Source organism: Petromyzon marinus, chromosome 49, assembly GCF_048934315.1.
Source record: "Petromyzon marinus isolate PM22_M1 ecotype Great Lakes invasive population chromosome 49, UKy_Petmar_22M1.pri1.0, whole genome shotgun sequence".
NCBI lineage: Eukaryota > Metazoa > Chordata > Hyperoartia > Petromyzontiformes > Petromyzontidae > Petromyzon > Petromyzon marinus.
Genome location: NC_133715.1, coordinates 9,412,728 through 9,437,949, shown reverse-complemented (window position 1 = coordinate 9,437,949; position 25,222 = coordinate 9,412,728). Strand labels below are relative to the sequence as shown.

The 25,222-nt window shown below is 44.4% G+C and overlaps 1 protein-coding gene across 7 annotated transcripts in view; it reads right to left on the bottom strand.

Annotated features, from left to right (window-relative positions):
- Positions 1 to 25,222, bottom strand: part of LOC116953045 (dystrophin) — a 662,108-nt gene that overhangs the window by 133,427 nt on the left and 503,459 nt on the right. For all 7 annotated transcript variants that reach the window (XM_032972888.2, XM_032972885.2, XM_032972886.2 and 4 more), the window contains 6 exons: positions 19,807 to 19,908; positions 18,136 to 18,232; positions 16,811 to 17,013; positions 13,946 to 14,063; positions 11,044 to 11,258; positions 3,162 to 3,316 (listed from right to left, as the gene is read on the bottom strand). In XM_032972888.2, the coding sequence (XP_032828779.1) occupies positions 3,162 to 3,316; positions 11,044 to 11,258; positions 13,946 to 14,063; positions 16,811 to 17,013; positions 18,136 to 18,232; positions 19,807 to 19,908 (890 nt within the window). The remainder of the gene's footprint in view (positions 1 to 3,161; positions 3,317 to 11,043; positions 11,259 to 13,945; positions 14,064 to 16,810; positions 17,014 to 18,135; positions 18,233 to 19,806; positions 19,909 to 25,222) is intronic.

Here is a 25,222-nt window from a genome sequence, read left to right as displayed (position 1 = left end):
ATATGAAGGCCGGCACCGTGATGCATGAGGGGGTGGGTGGCCAGCACCGTGCCCGGACCTCTCCCGAGTGCTGATTGTTTACACATTGCGCCAGGTACTCATTTGAGGCGGAGTCGACCTCGGGTAGGCCGAGGATCAGTTTAGATAATCATCATGCACACAAAGCCACACACACCGTCCCCAGCAATGCTATCTCACATTATCTGTGCAGGATTCAGTCTACCAGTCTGTCCATTTCATCTATCCGTACTGTCAAAACATGTCTCTCGGATTTTTTTCCTTTCTTTGGAATTCCTGCATACTCATTGTCTCTTTTCCGAAATTCTTAAAACCTTGCTCAATTGAACAAATACGTTTGATTTCATCTCCTCCACCTTCAATGCTCGGGGTTATTTTGTGCACCTAATAGACTGTGTACATGGTAAGGATGAAGGTTCAACCCTGCCATTCTATATTCACATCACTGCTGGAAGAAATGTCTCCACCAGAGGGAGTTCTAAAGAGCCCCCTTATAAAGTATTTTGGCCTACACTTTCACACTGGCCAAAAGTCTTGGAGGAGTTGGAAGCACCCACACTTTACCCCACTAAACGTGACCTTGGTGAACCCATTTATACTATTGGGTAAGCAGAGGTGGGGGGAGGGGTGAATTTCAGAAACTCTCCCATTATTTAAACAGAAACAAACCTGCAACGTCTGGATTGCAAGTCCAGTGTGCTAACACCATAAGACCATTGGGGCAGCATCCCATTGTAAATGGTATTGACTGATAATGACTGTTAGGGCATATCATGAATCCCATCACCCATGCCCCCAGCTCCACATCGATGGGTTGAATTGTCACAAATCAGATTCAAGAATCAATTCGTCTTGTCATGTATTTCTCCAATCTTTAACACATAGGCTTCGCGACCAATATTATCCGTAAGATTTTTTTCTGAGATAGATCGTGTAAATATAAATGTGTCATTAAACCCGCCACCACTCGACACAACCAATTAGTGAGGTTTGTCACATAAACAAAAACATGCCAAGAAGTTACTCGTTCAGCACACCGCGTGTGTGTTGGACAGTAAACCCACCACAACATTTACAATTCGAGTACCGTGACGTCTCGCCGGTAATTACAACCAGCCTCATCAGGCGACAGCCAGAGTTGTGGATAAATCCTCCTGTTTCCATCTAAAATAGAGGGGGTGAATGATGTCGTCACTTGTGAGCCAATCAGGTGCGAGGAGTAAAGGGGAGGGGGGGGGTTAATGTATTCATATAAATTACAATCCATTTTAATCCAAAAAAAACCTTTTTTATGGATTCTCCAATCTTGTTTGTTATCGCTTCTCAATTTTCTTTTCTGCCTCGTTTGTTTTGTTCACTTTGGATTATCTCAACGTGTCTCTCTGTATCGGCCAAATGGTAACAATAGTGCGTATCGTGCTGCGCACAAATCAGTAAATCATCGATTGTGATTAAGCGTGACTCAATCCATGTCGCCGCGAGCATTGGAATCGATTTCAGTTGATGGATCAATAAAGCATTACAGGCCTAATAAATGCATACACACTATGCATACGGCAAAGTGGAGCAGTAGTTAAACGTAGTTAAAAGTGTGCGGATCATAAATAAAAAGGTTACAAGTTCAAATCCAAGTCAATAAATTGAGCACCACTTTGTAAGAGGTCACCCGAGGTTGACCTTTAGAAAGATTCATCACCAACACCACAAGAGTGTGGAATACCCGTGGCTTGGAAGAGGGCTGTGAACAGAAGATGAGTAACCCGCTAAAACGTTTTGCGCACACACTACTTTGACTTTGACACTGACGCTACAATAAGATTGTAACTTAATGTATGTTCAGTCGTGTTCATGTTGAACTGCATAACAGACAATATGACGTTAAAATATGATTATACAGTGAAATCAAATAAAGTCTATAAATAAGGTACATATTTATATTTTTTCAAACATACAATCAGTAGTCCATATTTGCTCATCACATGTAACCTGAGAATGAACTGGACTAAATGTGCAAAGCATTAATACAAAAGTAATTTACTCCATTAATTACATTGTCATGGCGTTGCTTATTCACATATTTCAGAAGTGTTGGGTGGACCAGCCAAATGCAATGACATTATTAACATGTGCAAACCTGACAAGTGTATTTTACATATTAAACAACATTATTATATAGTTTTATTTGTTTTATTTGATAAGCGAGAGCTCAAGGTTTATAACACAGGATCAATACGGCTCGGCACCAATAACAGGCCACGGAATTTAATGGCCTCCCAAAACGGCCTGGCATTTATGAGTTGTGTCATGTTGTTTTGGGATTTATTGACGCAGAGCAAAAGGCTGTGCGTGTAAATGCCTTGCAGTGGGGACAGAAGGAGGGTTTCCAATCCAGCCAGATTTATTGGCACGCGGGCTTTCACGGCTGAAAACTTAACTTTTGGCTAAAGAATTGTGCAACGGCGCTGTATAAATCAGCACAAGTTTTTCAGTATTTCTTGGATGGCCAAAGCCATTTGGCGTTGTCCGCCCACCCCCCCCTTGTCGTGTGCAGGGGCGGAGCCAGGATTTCAGGGCGGGGTGACATTCAACAAATGTTAATTTCAAGAAATGATTTAGAGAGTCAGGCTGTTGAACTAGACGCCATCGGTTGGCGACACACTCTGACAATGCAGTTGCACTGAGTCCGCCAGACCGAGTGTCGTACACTTACACTCAGAATGTCACCCCTGTCACCCCCCCCCCTGGCTCCACCCCTTGTCGTGTGTGTGGGTTTGCTCCGGGCACTTCGGTTTCCTCCCACGTGTGTAAACACTGCTAACGGGGAGCTTGCTGAACATCTCGTTATAAGCCGCAAACTAAATATATATGTGAAGTATAGACCAAAAGAGCTTGGGTAATTATTGGCACCTGGCGTCAGCTCACCCCCCACCCCATCCAAGCTTGACTGTGATTTCCCGCACCTCTGAACTATTTTCTTGATCTCAGAGCGACCGGAACCTGTGCACACGTGTATCAATTCGAAATTATCATTATGTGTATTATTATTATTATCTATTGTTATTATATAATACATTGGAGGAGGTGTGTTCATTTACACACACAACAAACAAACAAAAATACGATTTGTGGAAGGTAAAAATTACCGTCGGATGATGTCCGACCAAGCCATGTTGAGTTTCCCCGTCATCTCTTCGACTTTGTGGGTGTCATCGGCGGAGTAGTCGCGAAGCAGCTTTTGGGCGAGGTCGTTCGCCGCGTCGACGCTTATCTGCCACTGTCGGAGCTCCTTGGCCAAACTCTGTGGCAGAGAAGCAGCTGTGTCATTACAAACATCGGCCACCGTGCATAGACAGAAAATAAACAATGCCAAAGTGAGTGGTGGGTGGACACGCGTTTGCGTGCTCCCGTGGCTGGCCCCCAAAATTGCAAAAAATAACTCTGCTGTGCAATCCAACTCTGCAATCGGCAGTCGGCGCGTAGCGCAGGGCTGGTGCTCGGCGGGTTGTTACATCGCAGGATTGTGAGCGATGACAACGGATTGCCGGACGCCGTTCATCCAGCAGTGGAATGACCACAGCTCGCGATTGTGACAGATGTGTGCATTCTGCACCGAGGGCACTGCTGTTGACAACATCCTTACGAGGTGAAACCGTGAACTATGAACGTGGCTTCACGAGTCTCGGGTCCGCTTAGATGAAAATATCATTAGAATGTATTCATTATCGGCGCCAGCGCATTAACCCTAAAACACTCTCAATTAAACCTTTCAGCAGATGCTTTATTTGATTAAACTTCCCATGACCCAAGTAATAAAGAAGTTGAGTAATGTACATATATAAATATATAATGCTTAAACCCACAGCGTTAAAAGACTAAAACAGTCGCACACTTTTCTCTACGGGGCGAGAGAGAGAAAAAACGTGGGTAAGAAATTATATTTTCACATTACACAATATCATTTTATATAAGTGCAGAAAGAGGCTTGGGGTGGAAAAGAAAAATAAAATAATTCAATGTGAGCATTACTCTAGGGTGCTAGGACAGTTCAATATTAGAAAGTGATACATTTATTCATGAAGTTAAGAGCCGCTATATGATGGCGTGACAGCCGTTAGCCATTGCCGAGACAGTGCCAATTTCACGCTAAAAATTCCAGGAAGCAGTTCGCGACTCACCCTGGTTCATGCTACGAGAACTAAATCAAGAAGGATCCACGCCTTTCGCCAGCTTCAGAGCTAGATGTAAGTTCATTTTGTTGCCTTAATACATGTTTTACTCCGACTGATCTTCCAGGACTTATGGTAATCAGTGGCATTAGGTTACACAAATAAGCAACACTAAACCAGTGTTGACCTTCTGGGTCTCATGAGCAATGTTTAGACATATTAAATTAACACTGCTGGGTTTTTAGATTCATATGTAGCAAAACTGATATTAGTATTTATTTAAAAAAGAGTATTGTAAGAATGCTACTTCATTGCAAGTTCTCAAATAGAAATATGTAAAACTAAAACTAAATGTCACTTGACTTTTAGCACGGTTGGCTACGTACAATGCGAATGGCGTTTAACATACGTACATATATAACGACACTGGAACACAAGAAAGTGTCGGCTTAACGATGTAGTATGTTTATGAATGTTTCTACTACACAGGACTTCATGATCACTCGTAAATCAAAAAACGAAAGGCTTCATTGCCCGTGAGGGCCAAAAATACTCCCGACCAAATAATGCGGGAAACATTCATGGGGAAAAAATAAAAATAAATGGGATCTTATTTATTTATTTAAAGCACATTTATGATGCGTGTAGCCTTCACGCGTGGAACTGCGGTGCCGGGGTGAGCGTACTGCAGTGATAAAACAGAGCAACCTGAGTCCGAGTCTCGATCACGGCAAACTTCAAGTCGTGAGAGGTATCTGAATTAGTCATGTTGGCCCCCAACATCACCAGCCAGCACTCGTCAACTTGGCAAGGTATGGTCAGGACCTGTTACAGTGTGAGGAGGCCTTCATCCAACTGTGGACTGATTTATACAATTAAAGCTCATTTACGAGAGAATGAAGCGAGGGGAATTATTTGTTGCAATGAATTGCCCATGAAATACAAATTGTGGTCTTATTGCATTGAAAGTAAAACATTGATCATTGAAACAACCAACAGCAGGCCTACCAAACCAAGTGAAGCGGCACCAGAAATCGGTAACAACATCTAACAGTAGATGGAGAATAGCTGCCAATGCACGACAATACTGATGTGCGTGAGAAGCAACAATTTACCCCTTCGACAAAATGCACAGATGTGAAAATGTGGAAACATCAGATATTTTGAAGATTTCGGCCATAAATCACTGACGGGCCAGACCAATGAGGAGTCACTGTGTTGACTGTTTTTCTCCGGTTTAACTGACAAGCCATGTGCCCATGCTATGTGATGGGCTTGAATAAACCCGGAATAATACATGTTGCTCATGTCTGCATGGGATTCCCGCACATAACGATAACACAAAGTAAAGGCTTAGGCATTTCTGCGACAAGTGCAGGATGGAAATTTGTTGGGACGTACAGTAAATGCGTTTTGACTGCAGTGTTACGTAACGTCATGCATGGCCAGAAAAATAAAAAGGACATTAAATAATTTCACGAAAAATAATTCCTAATGAGGCATCAGGCAGCAATATCGTTCAGCCCTGTAGTGTGAGGTGGGTGGGAGTGGGGGGGCAGGGGATTAAAAGTGAGGGGCTGATCCCCCCTTCTAAACACTTGGCCCCCCTTATGTTAATTCCTGATATACAAACTGTGCAATATATTTGGATGGGGATGGATACTATGCCACAGTGTTGTACAATTAAGCGATGGGAGTTGCAGCATTTGCTCGTAGGCAGAGAAGGCGGGAGCTAGGGTGGAATGCACAATAACCAACACCATATCTTATCGCTACTCGTTGTGTTTAGCGTTCGACAACGCGCTCTAAGTTTGTCGAACATTGACAGTGAAGTGCTCTCCCCCGCCCCCAGAAGTCTTCGTACAAGGTCACGCTTACAGGAACCCCCGATGCCTTTGAATCTTTCAACGGTATCGAAATTATACGCAGGCGTCGCCGAGTTGATAACATCTGTGCGGGGAAAAAACAGGTAAGGGCAATTCCCGGCCAAGCAGCTGTGTGCTTCCTGCATAAATCATACAATTTGAAGTCATCGCCCATTTTATTTGCCTGCCTAGTCATCAGTGAAATTTGTAGCTTCTGCTGTTGAGCGGGAAGTCCCAGAGAGCATTTGGGAATGTCAGTGAGTAATACCACAGCCTCTGAGGCATTACTATGCGATTAGAGTTTCTTTGTGTTTACCGGCCGTATTGCATGCTACATAATTAAGCAAGAAACAATTAAAATTCAGAGAAAAAAAGTGGGCATAGGGCCTCCTCATTTAACTTTTTTTTGCGATTTCGTGAGTGTTGTGCTCATTTGCAAACCATCTTCATAATTAATGGGGGCGGCACGTGTGTGACAGTTAACAACGGGATTTGCATTCAAGATTAATATTCCTGTACCGTTATGAGCAATTGTGAGCTAATGAAAACTGTTTTAATAATCCCTACCCTGGGCCTGCAAGTTAAATACATCAGTGTAACTTGCGTCTGAAGTTATTAAAAATACCCTGTTTCATAACTTACTGAGGGCCGTGAGAAATATTCAACGGGACATGTTTCAAGAGAGAGAAAAAAACCTGGATTGAGAAATGGTACCATGAAAAATGTTTAATTCAGGTAAATGAGTAGCCTACAGCTCTTCAACTATTACTCAAACGTGTTAAAGAAAAGAAATATAATAAAGTTTGTCCAAATGGATTAGATTATTCTCCACGCCGTTCGTGTGTAAAATGAGGAAATGGGTGGAAATACTGGCATCTACATTTAATTAAAATATCATTTTGTGGCTTGCCTGGAAGCCTTTATACAATGTATTTCAAAATGAAAATCAAAATACCAAGGAAAATAAACTGCTGTATATAAATTGTGCATTTCAGCTCCCGAATGCTGATGTTGACATAATGCACCAGATACTAATTCTGGGCCAAGTCAACTCAGAGAAAATCCCAGGACAAATTCAGACACAATTTGCTCATGGTGATGCACAACCTGGAATTGAACACTGGGACTTTACTCTCATAAACGAATGCAGTAACCACTCCACCACCACTACCCATATTTAGGGATGAAGAAAATGCTGCTCGCAATTTGTATCCACAAAGACAACGATCTCCCATGAAGCCGACACAGGCTGTCGGGGCAAGTGTTAGCTCATACCCATACGGGCTGTCACAACATGAAGGGCGGGGTGCGGCAAACACAATTGCCGACCGCCTCTGTCCCCCAGCGCCGAGATATTTTTTACACACAGACCCAGGTACTTATTTAGGACTGAGTCGACATAGGCGAGGCCAAGACACAGATCCCCCCGTGTAGCCTTAACAGACTGTTGAGGCAAGTGCTGTTAGCGAGCACCTTTGAAGGCCGGCACGGCACACGAGGGGATGGGTGGCCAGCACCACGCCCAGCCACCTTTTTTCTCCCCAGTGGCGATGTTTACACACTGCACCAGGTACTCATTTGAGGCTGAGTCGACCTCCGGGAGGCCCAGGACAGATTCAGATAATCGAGGCCAAGAACACACACACACACTTTCATACGTACAAATAGAGATCTTATTGATGTATATACATATAAACACAACATCCCACACTCCTCAACCCATACTGTACCGACATTACGTATATTCTCTGCATATACATTGGGTTTTTTTTACTGAATTTCATTCTTTGCCTGCCGGATATTGCACAATGAAAGGCAGAATTGGCTCTAAATTTAAGAACCTTGGATTGCTGAAAGGGCATAACCTTGGCAACCCTCCCATAACCCGGACATTTTATATGCCAGATTTTTCCTCTATTTTATTCGGGTTGATTTCCCCAATTACCCAATTATGGAACTTTTGTGCTGAAAGGAAAAAAGAAAAGTCTTGGCGACTTTTATTTCCCAAAAGTCCTTCCCATTTCAACCCCCAAGCGTGGCACACACAATGGTGGGTGTGGCGGGTTCCTATCTAACGATAGATACATAGCGAGGACATTTGAGATGTATTTTGGAGACTTTTACAAAACGATAACTGTACAGAGAATGACCGACCATCAGGGACCAGATGCAGCAAAAGTCTAGTTTAGTCGCTGCGGTAGTGAGGAGCTGTTATCTCCCTCACTTGCCACAATGGACAGCGTGGGTTCGATCCCAACCCCAACAATGCCTGTGTTGTATATTTGGAGTTTGCATGTTCTCTCTCTCCCCGTGGTAGTCACGAGGATTTTTTCCTCCGGGTCCTCTGCTTTTGCTCCCCTCCACGTTTAGAAATATGCGTTTAAGTTGTTTGGCTCCTGTAAATTTCCACATTTAACAAACCACTTCGATGAGATATGGTGTGTGGACAGGTCGCCTCTTAAAACGAGCTCATCGCTCGGTGGGCTTGCCCTGGTTCATAAAATAGTTTACATTTTTTAGTTAAAAGTTCAAAATTAATGCAACATTAAAACAGAATACTGCATAAGCATATATAAGAATTATACATGTCACAATGATGCGTTTTGGATTTCATATCTTTTTTCATATCAGTCCCTATTTCATTATTGTTTAATATTTTTTGTTATCTAAATGTATTAAATAAACTTGTTTATGCCGAAAATGTAATTATTCTAGAAATGTTAAATATTCTTCACTGAATTGCAGTTTGTATGCACATTTTAATGTAAACATTTTTTTAAATTTAATAATCTCAGTAAATGTTACACCATGTGATCACTTTTGGTAGGAAAAGTATCGAAGTAACACCTTCGATTCGACATCACTTCCTGTGAATACGGCATCATGCACATATAAACATTTTCCACAAAATAAAAAAAAGTATCTTCCACATCTATTCCATTTACTGCATTGCACAAAAGCATCTCTGTTGTTTTATATATGTGAACAAAAAACACTTCAAGTTTGGTACGTCTGCAAAACAGTACGGCAAAAAGTGTAACGCTCAAATTGGATAAACAATAAATAATTCGTAAGTCAAAGCACTCGGTCAATCCGCTGCTGGATGAAGAGGCTCTCCCACACTGGCCTGTATGGGTTAGTGAAGAAGTGGGGGGGGTGGGTGGAGGTGTCAGAACTGATCCAGATATCACGCACCACTGACGTTGTTGGCACTAGCTGGGCGTTGAACCCGGGTCACCCAAGTTCGTGGCACGAGTGCGATAACCACCACTCCAACCACCACTCCAACCACCACTCCACCCACCACGTCGGCTGAATAGCAAATTAACATCGTGCGTTCAAACTAGAGTCTACACCTGCCAAGCTTGAAACGTAAATAAAAAAAATCAGCGTGTTCCAAGTCTCTCTTAACTCGAAACATTGTCACGTCTGCTTAATTTGTAATGACGACAAAAAGCATTGGGGAACAGTGGAATGGGAGAAAGCCCAGGTATTAATTCACTGTACGAATCACAAACCCAGGCATATTATACCTAAGGCGTTTTCGTCAACTGATCCCTGAACCCTAATATTGCCGAGGGAGCTGCGAATTAATATTGAACAAGGATTGCTGAATGCATGGCTGTATGTTAGTGTTGCAGTAACGCGGATTTACAATCCACTATTTTGGTGTAGCATGGAGCTGTTCAAAAATAAAATCCGGGGGGGAGGCAATATCCTACCCCCCCCCCCTTTCCTCCAACCTCTTTATCCCGTCCTCCCAACGAATGAATGCTCCATCAAACCAGAGCAATTGGCAAGCTACAAGCTATACTGTACACAGACGTTGCTTTAGCCACGCCGGCCAGACGTCTTGAAGAAAAGAGAGGTGGGAGTACCCGCGCTCTACTCCACCAGCACGTGACCGGCCAATCGGCCAACTGCGATGTGCCCGTTTATACGACTGGATGGAAAGAGGCGGTAGGCGGGATTTTAGGAACGTGTCAATTCTTACAACTGTTCATTTGAACCGGCAACCTTTGGATTGCAAGTCCAATATACTAACCATTACACCACGACATATTCCCTGACATGGAGCTGGTCTAAAGTAACAACTGGGGTAAAATACTTCCACCACCACACTTCAAAAGCAAAACAAAGCGTGCGTCATCAACATTTTCCTCCTGCCTGCCGAATCTCTTCCTGCTTCTTCCCTCGCACTGCTCGCCTTCAGGAAATTCCCTCCCTTTGTATCTTTTTCCAAGTTCTCACAACCTTGTTCAATTCAAGAAACGTATAAACTCGTATCTGTTTCATCGTCAAGCGTGCTATTTGTTGCTGAACACTTGACGTACTGGGCCTTTGGGCTTGTGCTCCGCAATTTCCATTAATTATTTCAACTCAAGCTGAAGGTGTCAACATGGAAGGACCAGCGTGCGCCCTTAGCCCCGTCCGTGGCCAACCTCCAACCCCGTCGCTGTCTCTCATGAGTCTCTCTGTCTGTTTGATAGCCAGGGTGAGTTTCGGTAATTAGCGCAGGCGATGTACAAAGTCTCTCCGAGATGTTAACGGTGGCGAGATGATAACTACCTCGCTTGGTATACAGGAGGTCGTGGTTTCAATGACGGCCCTGACGCCTGCTCTATATTTTGAGTTTGCGTGTCGCTCTCACGGTGGTTGCGTGGATTTTTATCCAGGTCCTGCGGTTTTTCCCTCCACATTTAGAATCAACATCACGCATTTAGAGTAATTTCGCTGCTACAGATTTCCACGTGATAAGCCACTTCGTCGAGCCATCATTTGTGTCCAGCTCGCTTCTGAAAAAAAGAGCTGTACACACCTCAGCGGGGCCTTACCTGGTAAAATAAAAATAGCTTACGGTTTTACTCGCTCAACGACCGCAACATACGTACCCATACGTAAAGTCAAATAAAATAAACCGTCGTACGTCGGTCGCGTAAGAGAGAGAGAGCGAGCGAGAGAGCGAGAGAGGGCACTGTGGCGGTGGGACGCACCTTGAGCTCGCCGATCTGCCTCGCGATGTGCTCGCTCGAGTTGGCAGGGGGCTGCGCCAGGCGCGCCAGGCGTCCCTCGGCCGCGGCCACGAGCCGCTCGGCCTCCTGGCGGCCCTCGTGCCACTGCGCCGAGTCGTGCAGCATCTCCTGCAGCTGGGCCTGCCGCCCGGCGACGCGTCGCTGCAGGTCCTCGTACAGCGTCATCGCGCGGTCGACTGCAGGGGAGGAGGAGTGCGTGGGTTGAAGCCGAACGTAACCGCGCCAAGTAGAGGTCCGAAAAGGGAATTGTGACAGCGCGTTCGGGACTCCGGACAACGATCCTGGGCTTACGGATGCGCACGTGATGAAAGATACGCCGCTCAAATTGCTGGCCAGGTCGCTGGAAAGTAAGAGTTTGTCTCTACCTGAAGCACTCGGGTGCGCAACCGTTCACAGGTGGTTGCAAAGACGTCCACATGTAAGCGAATCAGCTGTTTGCAACCAAGTTGCATAACAAATCATTAAGGTGCGGACGAGATTTGATATGACGATTTCCCGCAAGCAGCATAATCATCTTTCTTTGCCTCAACAGTGTCGATGCTTGCGTGCATCCCGAGTCACTCATTTAGAGCCGAGCTGACCTAGGGAAAGCTCCGTACAAGTTCAAACACCATACCCCGATGATGCTGTACCCGTGACCATGAAATAAACACACACACACACATATATACTCGACCTACACATGCGCGGACACATTCGCACCCGCAAAGCAAGCGCCCTAATTGCTTTCCCCTATGCCGCGGCAGACTCCTGGATCGTTGCGCAATGCTACCTGCACACACACTGGTAAAAGGTAAACTACCTGCCATTCGTGGTTCACACCACTGCTGGTGGAATGGCCTCCGAAGAGAAAGAGCTCCGAGTCCCTCTCGAGGATATTTCTTTTGGCCGACTCTCTCCGATCATCGCGAAAACTTCTCGCCAAGAGGTGGAGGTAGCCCAAAATGACATCTATCCCACCACACGTGACCGGCCCGGTCGACTCACTGCGGTGCACCCACGCATGCCAATCGGTGGAGAGACGTGGAGAGGATGCAAGAAGAGGGGTGGGGGGTTTAAGAAACGATCGAATTGATTCAACTGTCGAGTCGGCAGGCTGAATTGGAGTGGCAATCTCTGGATTGCAAGTCTAGCGTGCCATGTACGTGTGTTTTATGCATGTAAGTTGAACTTCTTTCGCACCGTACATAGCCAAACGTGCTAATCGGAGGTTGTAACCATTACACCATGGTAGAAAGGCAGAAGAGCGTGCATATACATAAACGTAGAGTTGTTGTTGTAACCTTCTGACCTGCCCCTACTGGACATATGTGAAAAAGAGCTTCATAGATCATCAAATTTCTCTAGGATAAATAAAGATTCGCATTTTGAGTGCTACTAATCACTGCACCACTGCGGCACCCTAATCAATTAGTGCAGGTGTGTTTTAAAATCAATTATATTTAAAAAGATGTTTTTGACAAATGATGATATTAGTCTGGTCATTAACCACTTAAAGCCTTCTTGAGAATTAAGACTTTCTTGAAGGCCTTATTGCATATTTTTGCTTGTGGAAAGGAAATGAAACAATTATGACAGGCCAGAAAACTATGAGCACAAATAAATAAATAAAATCTCAGGATATTTATCATCAACACTGACCTGGAACTGAGAAAAAAAAGAACACAAGCCAATATTTCAAGGTATGACCCATTCCTGACAAACGTACTAGTCGTATTTCCCAGATACCGTGTTTATCTACATTTTAAATCTTTTCAAATAATATAGAAAATCTATTTACTTGTCTGCCTGCATACCTGCTGCCTGGCCATCTGTCTTCCAAACAAACAGAAGCAGGTTTACTAAGGTGAAGTTAAATTCCACCCAAATCCGCACTACAGTAAAATTCAGTACAATTTTCTTTTATTTTTATTTAAAATAATATAACTCGATCCAAATCTTTGCTCCTGTGTCTGAATAAAACACATGTCTCAAGCCTGTCAGCCAAGAATATTAACACCAAGGGTATATAAACTAGAGTAAAAGCCCAAGGCAAGTAAGTAATCTATCCTAATTAAACCTTCCAACCAACATTTTCGTCTAAGCCTCATTTACTGCGACTAGATTTAGCGGAAAAGCCATTAATCTGACAATGCTGCTTTCGAGCACTAACAGCCAATACCCAACACAAGGATGCATAGGTAGCAATCACCAGATACATGGAGCACAGCGAACACACACTTGATACCGATTGAAAGCAAACAATTAGACGTTAAAATACATCCAACACGTTTTCCCTCAAAGCTGGTGAAGGGCATTCGTATTTATGGAGAAAGACATTCATGTTAAAATTTTAAATTGGTACAACTTCTATAATTTAACCAAATAGTTTTAATTCCTCCCCCCAAAAATTTCCACACGTTATGACCTCAAAATTAAATACACGCTTCACGCTCGCTGCCATAAACTCATGAGATCTTGACAGAATCAGGGCGAACAGAACTGCGGACGGTAAAACCGGCTCTGTCGCGAAACGCCTCCGACCTCAAAGCACGGGCAGGTCGTCGCAAAGCTGAGCTTCGTTATCGGCGTCAGACGAGGCCTGCGAGGGCGCCCTGGACACGACGCCGTCCCTACTGCGCCGCCCCCGGTGCACGCATGGCCCATAAGTCGCGGGCATTTTTGTTTTTCGCAAGCGACCTCGCTGCGTGCAAACCGTCAATTTGCAATTCTGCCCTTTTACGCGTACTGTACGGTAACTTAAAGGGATCGTTGTGAGAACACGTGCTCCGAGCGTGGCATTTTACCATCGCCGTGAGCACGCAACGTCAACGGCTATAGGTTACGGCCGCACGGTGATAATCAGTGTTTCGTGCGCGCTCACTGGTTCCAGTGAGGTTAGCTCGAGTCTCTGGGTCACCCGTTTTGTTCTTCAAGTTTTGAGATATCGTGATGAGCTCTTCCAACTGAGGTCGCCTCTGGTCCAGGTCTGCCAACACCCTCTGTTGTAGATAAAAGGGGTTTGGGGAATTTGGGGGGGGGGGGTGGTGCAGGGGAGAAAAATTAGTTTACAGACAATAAGAGACAGGTAAAAGTGCAGCCCTGGAATTACTTGACCACGTCACTGCTGGCCGAAGGACCCAAACTAGAGGGATTCTCTCGAGAGCGCATCTGGAGGGCATTTTGACCTCTTCCACATTGGCCAGGCATCTTGCGAGAAGTTAGACTACCCGCAAATTTAACGCACTATACTCGATCTGCTGGCTGCGCAGATTGCCGCGGGGGTTCAGAAAGTTGCACATCGCTTCAACTGTCATGCTCGGGAGATTGGGCCAGCGACCTCTGGATTGCAGGTCCAGTGTGCCAAATCATTATACAACGGTGGCATCTTGTGTGGTGGGTGGCCAGCGGTAGTGTAGCGGTTAGTGCCACGCTACGAATCGGACGGCCCGAGTTCGATTCCCGCTCACGGCCAACCCCGATGACCATTTTCTGAACCGGTCATGGGCCTCCCCTGGGTCGACTAAATCTCAAATGAGCACCTGCTGTGGTGTGTAAACATCGCCACTGGGGAGACAAAGGCGGCCGGGCGTGATGTTGGCCACCCACCCCCTCGTGCGCCGTGCCGGCCTTCATAGGTGCTCGCTAACAGCGCTTGCCCTAACAGTCTGTTGCAGGCTACACGGGGGGGGGGTCTTTGTAGTGACCATGATTGGTTGGGGCAGGACAGGAAACGTCTCCGCATTTTGTTACTCTGTATGGAGCAAAACCGACACAGCCTTCGGCCCCCTGCATTCGATGTGAAGTGCACCGTGGGTGACTCGTCGGATTCCCGCACCGTCCGGTAATTTGCGCCGACTTAAAAGGACCTGTGATGTTCACATTTTATAGCAGTTCTGGGGCAAAAACACGAGCAAGCTGCTCTTATTAATCAATGATCAAAATGTCTCTCGCTGTCTGAGAGTGCCCTGTTTTTGCATGACCCTCATTATTACTTGATGTCCGAAGCAAACATTGTTTTGTTACTCTGATGACGATGATGTCTATATATTCCATATTATATGTGGTTTGGATGATGTCGCTGACAGTGATAATTTTGATTACAGGGATGTGTTCCGTATCATTCAGTATTATACCATTATGAAATACAATTTGTCATATAAGTGCACAGACTATGTTTTATTTGTGCCCTTGAAAAGGCACTGCAGATGAGCCTTGTAAAGGACCAATCACCATCGGGTCTGGATGAATTATTTTATAATCAATAGATATTGCCAATGATAGCATACTGATCGAAAATATGGTGACGAACAATGAATGTCACATACGATGGAAAGCAGATAAAGTGGAATGGGACAGTTCATGCTGTGACTGGGAGGACAGACATGTTAGCTATTATAATCATGACGAAGGAACACAAATGGACCTGGGCAGGATTAATTGATATAAAGCACCACGATTTGTCAACAGCTAAGGCATTGCAAATACACAAGGGTCTGACCGAACAGGGGATGGAGTGATAAAGTGTATGACTTTCTGTGGTCAGGAGGCAGCCGTTTAAAGCTGTGAGTGCCATTGCTGAATATCAAAAACCATTCATCCAACAGCAGATGGAGAATGGTTGATGACTGTAAACAATAATACTGTGGTAATACTAATAATACGCACGTGAATTATGATCACCAGCGTGCCACCATTATTTCTGCATGATTCAGGGAACACTCGAGTTTCCTGGAAATTGAACGCCATCCCTCTTTTGGTGACAAGCTTGGAATTTACTTGTGATTTCAAGGGTGGTTTTGTTATCAGTGAAACAGGTTTGGCTTGATCAGTCAGGTTAATTAACTGTCTGTTGTCTTAGATAAGCAAACCTTCTGAAGGGCAAATCAAAACACACATTCGCCACCAACATTTGTATATGAAACACACACGTAGTGAATTGGTGACTGCATGTTAAATTATAAACTTCAATAAAATAAAATACCAATTGTTCATTTTTTTTATAATAATGATAAACAATTATTTAAATCTCTGTAAAATGTGTTCAAATGTCAACGCGCGCAGCATACTTTAAAATAAATAAATAATATATAGCCCTTTATCATTCCACTGCTGGATAAAGTAAAGGTCTCATCATTCCATTGTTGGTCATGGTGGTTGTTTTGACCATGCTTCACCAGGCTGGTTAATGCGAGTTGGTGGAAGTGGGTGGTAGTGGGGATCAGGACCGATTGAAGTATCACTTGCTAACTCATGTTAGCTGTGGTCAGCTATCGAACCAAGGTCACCAAGTTTATAGAGCATTGTGCCAACCACTGACCTGCCACTCCACCCTAACGCGTCTTTGCATGTGGTATTACGAAACACCTTGCAGCGTTTGACCCATGACACTATGCCAATGCGATTCTGGTCTGCTCAGTTCCATTCACTATCATTTCTTCCTTTTCATTTCTCGGCTCCCGAGATGATTGACGGGTTACGGACACAATGTAAATGTTGCTTGTTTTTACGTTCCAAAGCCTTAATGAACTTACGTATGAATTTACGCACGCGTACACAATGCATGTCTCTGCCAGTCTCCGTATCCCTTTGCGTGCAGCTGCGATCGCAAGTGCACGTGCGCGTACTCGCGTGCGCACGTACGTTAACGCGTGTCCGTGCTTCACGAACACGAGCGTGCGAACGCTCGTGCGCAAGTGGACATCCGTGAAAAAGAGCTTCATAGCTCATCCGATTGCTCCACGCTTACTTGCAGCTTCCGTATTGCTTCCGATATCTCGTCCAGGTCCCCGACGGTGACAACGTGCGAGCGGATCATGTGATCCTGCAGCGTGAGCCAATCGGTGAGCTCGGCCGCCAGCGGCGGCGTCGCCGTGGCGCCCGCCTCGGGCTTCATGGCGATCGTCTCCTTGGTAACCGTCACCACGGTGAGGGTCTGTACAGCTGTGTGGGCTGCCACGGTGCGTGAGTGCATGAGTGCATGAGTGCGTGCGTGTGTTTGTGCGCGTGTGGCGAGGGGGATGGAAACAGCAGTAATTAGCTAAATGCGTGCGTGCATTACACGGGCGTTTGAACCCCTGTCACCGGGCTGAAAAAGCCAAGGCAAAATGTAATAAACATATATTGGTTTCAAGAATACATTTTATCGCAACGTGTGAATATATTTTCCAAACCAATTTCATTTAGGCGGCATTTTTTTTTTCTGGGTACACTCTTACATTCCACGTACACTGAACTGCAACTTGCCTACATCGTCGCTCATTTACATATTAATTTGGTACTTAACAAATGCATTCACCGAAGGAGCTTGTCGGGAAAAGTCAATTTGGCTCTTGCCATGTTTCCCATCAACTGGGCTCTGCTGCAGCATCAATTGGACAAAGTTATTAACAAGCAGGAGGGTTGGAAACCTTCGGGGGGGGGGAGGGGGTTGGGAGAACAAAGTCTGCTTTTTTTTTACTGCAGCCATGTCCAAGTGCATTCTGTGTATTGTTGTTTCTTCATTGCTTTAACTATAATAGGAAATAATTAAACATGACAGAAAAGGACACAATTTATTATTCAGGGGCATGCAGACCACAAGTATTTTAAAGAGACGTTCTCCCTTCTTATTAAAAAAAAAACATTACTTGAATGTCCAAGTCGGGGGTATGGACATCCGTGAAAAAAAGAGCTTCATAGCTCATTGGCTTCATCCAGTTTAAATAAAGATTCTCATTCTCGTGATCACGCCTGCCTTCATGGCGAGCGCCTATGAAGGCAGGAGTGGCGCTTGACGGGGTGGCGTGGCCGGAGCCACTCGTGGGCACCTCCGTCTCCCCAGCAGTGCCCCCGTGCTACTCATTCGAGGCCGAGTCGACCCAGTGAGAGACACAGGACTGAGAATCAAACAACTTGGCCGCTGACGTTCGCCGGAGCCGTCGTTGACGCTCGGGTCGCCGGCCGTCACCGCGCGTCGCACGCGGGTCGCTCAGCTACTGCTCCCTCGCTCAGAGGCGAGCGGCAACGAATACGGAGACACAGACACACACACACGCGGGCGCACGTTGCGAAGATTTCTCATTCCCTCCTCACCTCCGGGCACTTTCTTCACCTCAGGCGTTGCCTGCTTGAGGTCTTTGAGCAGGTCATTCAAAACTGCCCAGTCGGATTTGAGCTGTACCAGCCGCTCCTTTGGGGGAACAGGCAATAAAACATCACGCTCATTATGTCGATTTTTGCATGACAATGCGTCTCTGACATCCCAACAAACGCGTACCAACAACGGCTCTGTAGGCATCCCACGTGAGCGCAGCGGTGGCGGCGAGACTGACACTGCCGTGCAAGCGACGCCGCTTTGTTTCCTGACCGCGAGCGTGCGCACGGGACTCAACCTTGCTCCTTGGAGCCCGTAGCTCCGACCTCCCTTCCATTTGAACCCCCCAACTAAATGGTGGCCACCTCCAATGGTGCATGTGTTAAATGAGTCAAGCAGTTGGCAAAAGCGGACCTTAAAGAGTGGCCTTGAAAATAACATCACTTCCTTGCCACTGGCCCGCCCCGTCCACTGTTGAGAAATCTGGGTAGCTCTGTCAGTGCCCACAGACGAGTCCAACAGCATTTATGGGTTACAGTCCACTCACGTTGCTGTGACCGACTCTCGCCAATTCACCTCAGCTCTGATATCTTGTTGCGAGGTTCTCATTGCCCCACGCTTTCGGGGCTGACGGACAAAATTTTCTAACAATGATTTTCAGTGAAAAAGGACCATCACTGCTTTGACAAGCTGGGAGAGAGGTAATATATGATACCAATTTCATGCTGTCAGCTTGAAAATAGGCAAACAAACTACGTATAAGCAGTTACATCTGAACGGTTGGTTGCACTGACCAACCGATGTTTATCGTTCCTGTGTGCGTGCACTTACACAAACACTCATGCTCCTTCATACCACAGAAAACCAATAAAGAAGTCTTACCAGAAGTCAGACATAACGTTCAATATGAACCCGTAACCTCCAAAATGCATTACTTATATTAACATCAGGAGGACGAGCAAAATAATCTATCATATTGCCAACACTTTTATGCACATGCATATACTGTATACGCATAAGATATGAGACAGATATTTCTACACAAGCAGTATAATTCGCTTCCCTTGCCTCCGCAAGTGCACGCATCATGGGTTACTCATTCAAAGTTGAGTTGACCTCGGGGAAGCTCAGTACAAGTTCATACACCATATGTCACTGGTGTTGTACATGATCACTAAATAAACACACATATACACTCCACAACGCACACACTCTAATCGCATTCCCACTGCAGACTCCTGCATCACTGCGCAATGGCGCCTGCACACACTGGTAAAAAGTTAAGGCGCAGCACCGCAATTTCTTGCTGCCGTCACTGCTGGCAGAAACGCCTCCACGAGAGAGAGTTCCTCTTTTTGGGTATTTTAACCTCTTTGTCTACACTGGTCACACGTCTTGGAAGAGGTGGGAGTACCCAGGCTTCATTCCGCCGCACGTGAGCTGCCGATCGACTAAGCTGTGGTGCGTGACCCCATTGATACTTCTGGGTGGGATTCAAGCAACTTGCACCGTCGTTTCAACTGCCGTGTTCGGGGAGATCAAAACCAAAGCGGCGACCCCCCGGATTGCAAGGCCGGTGCGTTGTCCACCGTCCCACGGTCGCACGGCGTGCACATTGTTACGGCGACCTCGTTTGTCCCATGCGTCAGAGATGTCGTAGCAGTTGATACCTTTGCGGCTGGATTTAGAGTCTCCTTCCTCTCCAGCCGCTCCGCTTTTGAGATTGTCTCCTCTACATCGGCCTTCTTGGCTCGCACCGTCTCTTCAGCGGCCTAGCAAACAAACAAATAAATAAAAACCGCACGCGATTATTTCTGCTCGTCTGCACCGACCACACTTAAAGCAGCCACAAGGAGCGTCTGAGACTCAAAAGCTTTTGAATTACATCCGTTCAAAATTAATTAAACCGGCATTCAGTTTGATCACTCACATTATTAATTGCTTCCTAACAGAGGGCACTTAGACTAAAGTACAATTAGTGAAATTACAATAGAAGCACCATTACAGAAGAGAGATGATAACACAAACATGCACATGTTGAGGATGTCATGAAATATACAAGGCCATCTCTCTCTTCTTAAGTTTTATTTTAATCCTTGTTTGTGTTCTGATCGCTATGCGTTATTGCCGTGCTTTGTTTAATTTGTTTTACTTTTTGGGTCAGCCAGGTCTCTCTTGCAATGATACTCGTCCTGGTCTCTTGAGTTCTCTCTTGGTTAAACACATCGAATTTGAACTCTTCTCTGCACAAACACTATTGTACAGTGGCAAATGGCTAAACCAATGCATACGAGATTGGATGCTCATAACTAAAATATTCATAAACATAGCAGGCACACGTCATTTTGCCAAAAAACTGCCTCCTTTCTTCTATTTATGTCTCTTTACCTTCATACAAGTCAGCAGCAGCAGCAGCTGCCTTCTGGAAGAAAAGCGATCCGAGAGAGCATTGTGCAGATACTAGGCTTATTTAGAAAAAGTTACCTAACTTTTTAATTAGGCAAACAAATCTAACATGCACCAAAGTATAATTTATAAGATCCGTGATCACTACGCAATTGTTCCGGCTGTCAAATTCATCATCTAAACATTCACAACACAACTTGGTCTACACATGGCTAATTTGGCGTGCATTCGTAAGCACTAATCAAGGCGATAATTGATAGGGTAGTGATAACCTATTCTTTGAACAATTTGCTGCCTGCATGTCAACGTGAACGGGCTTTGCTCAACCAATAAAAAAACAACGCTTCATCATCAACAGCTGCAGAAGTAGTCAGTCATCCATGTCATGGACACACACTTGCGCAGAGGATGCTTGCAACAGTAATAGGAAAAAAACATCCCTTCTCCAAATTTAATTTCATCTCTGAATTATGTGGATTTTTTGAATCGGTGACAGGGTTTGCCATCTGCCTTATGCAGAATTGCTGCACACACCGCTTTCATTTTATTTAGTTGCGGACTAAACACATATCTAGATGAAATAAATGTATAACATAGATTTGAAAAATAATTTATTGGACAAAGCAGCAGTAATCCTAAACATCCAGACCCAATTCAGCGTAAATAGCCTCTTTACTGGACTAAATAAAATAAGCGTGTGTGGATATAAATCCTACCTTTTTTTGTTATAATGCTAGATTACCCATACTAATGCGCTTATGCTGACACTGCCAAAGATAACTGGCCAAGTTATGTTTCATTAATTATTTCAGAAGTTCCAACTGTGGACAAATATGGCAGTAAAAACACACATGTACTTGTATGCGTGTAAATAAGTAGACGACCTTTATTTATGACAAGTTAAGATCCCAACGATGGTTAAATGATGGCGCAGTAGCTATTACACCACGCTATGATCGCAGTGGCTAGCACAATACATGATGATGCCACAGTGGCTAGCACACGACACATCAGTGGCGAGTGACATCTGAACCGGTTCTGGCCACATCTACCACCCTCCACGAACCTGCACTGACCGGTATGGTAAAGTATGGTGAAACAACCACTGTGACCCAACACAGAATGGAGAGGGGGTCTTGTTTCGTTTGTTTGTTTACCAGCCACATCTCACTGAGACTCAGGTCTCTCTCTCTTTGGAAGAATTGTGGGTTTTTTTTGTTTGGCTTGGCCAATGCTTTCTTCGATAGAAAATAAGGGTGTGCCCGGATGAAAAGCCAAAGACACACGTGTGAAGAAATAACATTCAAATTCCGCATGGATATGTGAGCACCCTCTTTCATGTGCTTTCACATAAAGGCTCACTAACCTTGCAAGGTTGGCCTCTCACTCAAATGGTCCCACTGTTATCTACCAACGCACCGATATGAGGCATGTACGAAAATACACATTTCACCCTGGCAATATCTGAGCACATATCTAGAATATTCACGGATGCGTCGATTTATATCGACGAGTACAGCCTTAACACGCGCACTGAAGCGCGCGCATCTACAAATCAAGCGTTTGAACGTGTACGCAAATTGTATGCAAAATACGTGCGGACGAATCTCGTGGCCTTGAGGACTCACAACGGGGAACAACGCAGAGCGAGGGAGAGCGAGAGAGGACAGATGCAAATGAAAAGGCATGAATTATACGAACAAAAAACCATTCTTTCAACGGAATCGTTGACTCAAACCATGACGATTCAACACAGCCAGAGGGTGAATAGTTACCCACCAAAAGCACATGCATATCAGTGCCACATACAATACCAGTAAACTATGTTACCGCATATGGAACCGTGTGTCAGAACATGAAAGTACACTTTAAATAAATTAATAATGTGCGTTCCAAGCACCCCCCAAAAAAAGGCTGTAATGGTTTTTTTCATTGTGATTTTGAAACCTTAGTTAACAAATAAAACTTTGGCCAGTTTACTGCATTAATAACTAAACATATAATTACACTCCTGCTTCAAAAGAGATACCGTATCTCATCCAGCAACTTGTAGGAAAGTTTTACTCTCTCGCTGTAACGACGTAACTAAGTTGGTGTGCTTATCATTGCCCTCCCTTTTAATTAGAACGTACGTGACTTAAGCAATATTCGAGTTGCCCATTGATGACGGTAAACTCGAGGAAGTGCGAGCGCCCCGTGCGTTCAATACAACTCAATACGACTCATTTGGATCCAAGGTTGCATGTGCACAGCGAAGGGAACATACAAATGCATTTGTATTGTACACAATTAAGCCCGTGCTTGCTGTGAATCTCAATCGGCCTTGCGAATCTCAATTGGCAGAACTCACGCTGAGCCCCCACTCCCTTGGCAAGGCCCGGTGATGTCCCGACGAGAGCCTAATGCATAATAAAACTGGCCAAGCCTTCTGAGCCACATTGTGCATGCACACCATCTGCAGTGCTTTGTAGGAGCAGCTCCACAGATTAGGTGTCTGCTAATTTTCTTTAGCCCAGTAACTCTCTTCGCAACCCTGTGGATGACACGATGTGGAGATGTGTAGCTCTCAGATGCGTTTTCCTGCTGTTACCACGCTTTGTTCTGCAGGCTGTCATCATCATGACAATGTCATTTATATACCTGGAAAAATGTCTCACCGAGTCCCTATGTTCTTTTTTTTGCCAATTCCATTCATGTATGTTGAACTTAATTGGCACTGCACATAGCTAAACATGCTAATCGGATTATTTTGCATTTTGGAGGACACTAGAGCACTTGGAGAAAACTGACACAAAAATCAGGGAGAAATGGATTCAGGAATTAAAATGCTGTGCTGCCATATAGTGGCCACCTCGCAAACCCAGCATGTTTGGGCATTTTAGGTGATGCACACAAAGCCCTCTCCTCCAGTGCACTGAATTAATGGCATGTGCGATGCCACGGTCGTGCCTGGCATATTCATTTTCTGAGAAAACCCGTAACCAAATTGAGGCAGAGTAATGAATGTGTTACAAAACAAACAAAACGCCGCTATGTAGATTGTTAAAATGTTATTTAAAGGCGTATGGGTCAGAGGGCAATTACTTGGCAACTGTGTTGTTGCAAGGAAAATTAGCCATCAGACTTCTGGGCGTCCTACATGTCTGCAGAATATAATTGAATGAACATTAAAGAACCTAATCTATTTAGTGTGATGTAGTGATGTATAAATACATATTCTAAACTAATGTTTCAAATGAAATACGTACAGAATTTAGCAATATTTAAGAGTTGAAACAATTTAACGACAGCACGGTGTCTTTATGATGATTGATTTGGAATTAAATCCGATGATATACAATCACTGTAACAGGAAACAACATTACTTTTTCTTTGATTATATTACATTTGCAAAAAAACTGTAACTGTAATATTCAAATAATTTTTTTTTTGTCAAGATTCAGCCGCAAGAACGAGAGGGCACAGGAAGGTTTCGGACAGATAAAATATTTTCATGCATAATTTTGCACGCACCCATTGTTCATTTATCAGGCCAGGGGGGGCTGAACAAAAAACAGATGAATGTTTAATTATGCTCGACGCATTTAATTATTCTGACCGCATTACGACTGGTGTACAACAATTTAAATTTGCAAATTATGTTCAGTAGACTCATCTCTCTCTCTCCACATCCCATATCCACGCGGATTACTATTATAGCTCAGAGGCATCTTAAATAGCAGTGATCAAGCAGCGGTCTTGGTATCTAATTCGGTGCAGTCCAGAGGACCCGAGTGTACACACCATAATTAAATGGCTACAAGCAATTGGGCCCTCCTGGAGTGAACACACAAATCATATTACTGGCACATCTAGTGGCTTTGTGGCACCTTTGTAACAGCAACGTGCAATGTATGTAAAATACCCAAAAGAGCATGCAAATGCACACTTACAAAAACTCATATTTAAACAACAATTTATTTTTATTGCCATATTTAAAGATATTTTTTTTTATTTTGCTCCCCATTAGCAGCTCCAGCAGAATCAGCATTGTTGTCTAACATCTCCAGATAATATATTCTTAACTTTGGAAGGTGCCCACCAATTTAGGTGGGTATTTAAATGCGATTAATTCTGGAAAGTTAAACTGCAGTAAAGGTCTGGCCACTCGTTCTCAGCATGTGACCATTTGCAGGACTGCTAATCATCCGGCATTTTCAGCACACAAGCAAAGTGCCGTCCAGGGCACATGAATTCTTAATGGGGTATCTGTTATGGCCGTGACTACAATGCACACGTATTGTGTCTTCCTGGATAATAATAACAAAAAACTAATTTTCCTTCACTCTCAGTTTAGAATGTTACATTCAGCTGCCAGTCTGCTTGGATGTTTACGTAGTTTATCTGTTTAGTTAATAAGAAACACATTTTAAATATACTAGCTTTTGCAACATATGCTACACAGAATACAGCATTGTGTGTGTGTAATAGTAAGTGGTACATTCGTTTGCTTGCACAATATCCCTTTTAGTGTTAAAAAAGCAAGTTTTTAGCGAGTACAAATGTTGAGCCAACAAACAGTTTTTATTACAATTGCCCTACTAAATGACAGTCAGACTGATGGAGATTCCTTGTGGGACTTTGTGCAAAAAGCCACTAAATGAATGTGGAAATGTCAGAACATTTCTGTGCCTTCAGTTT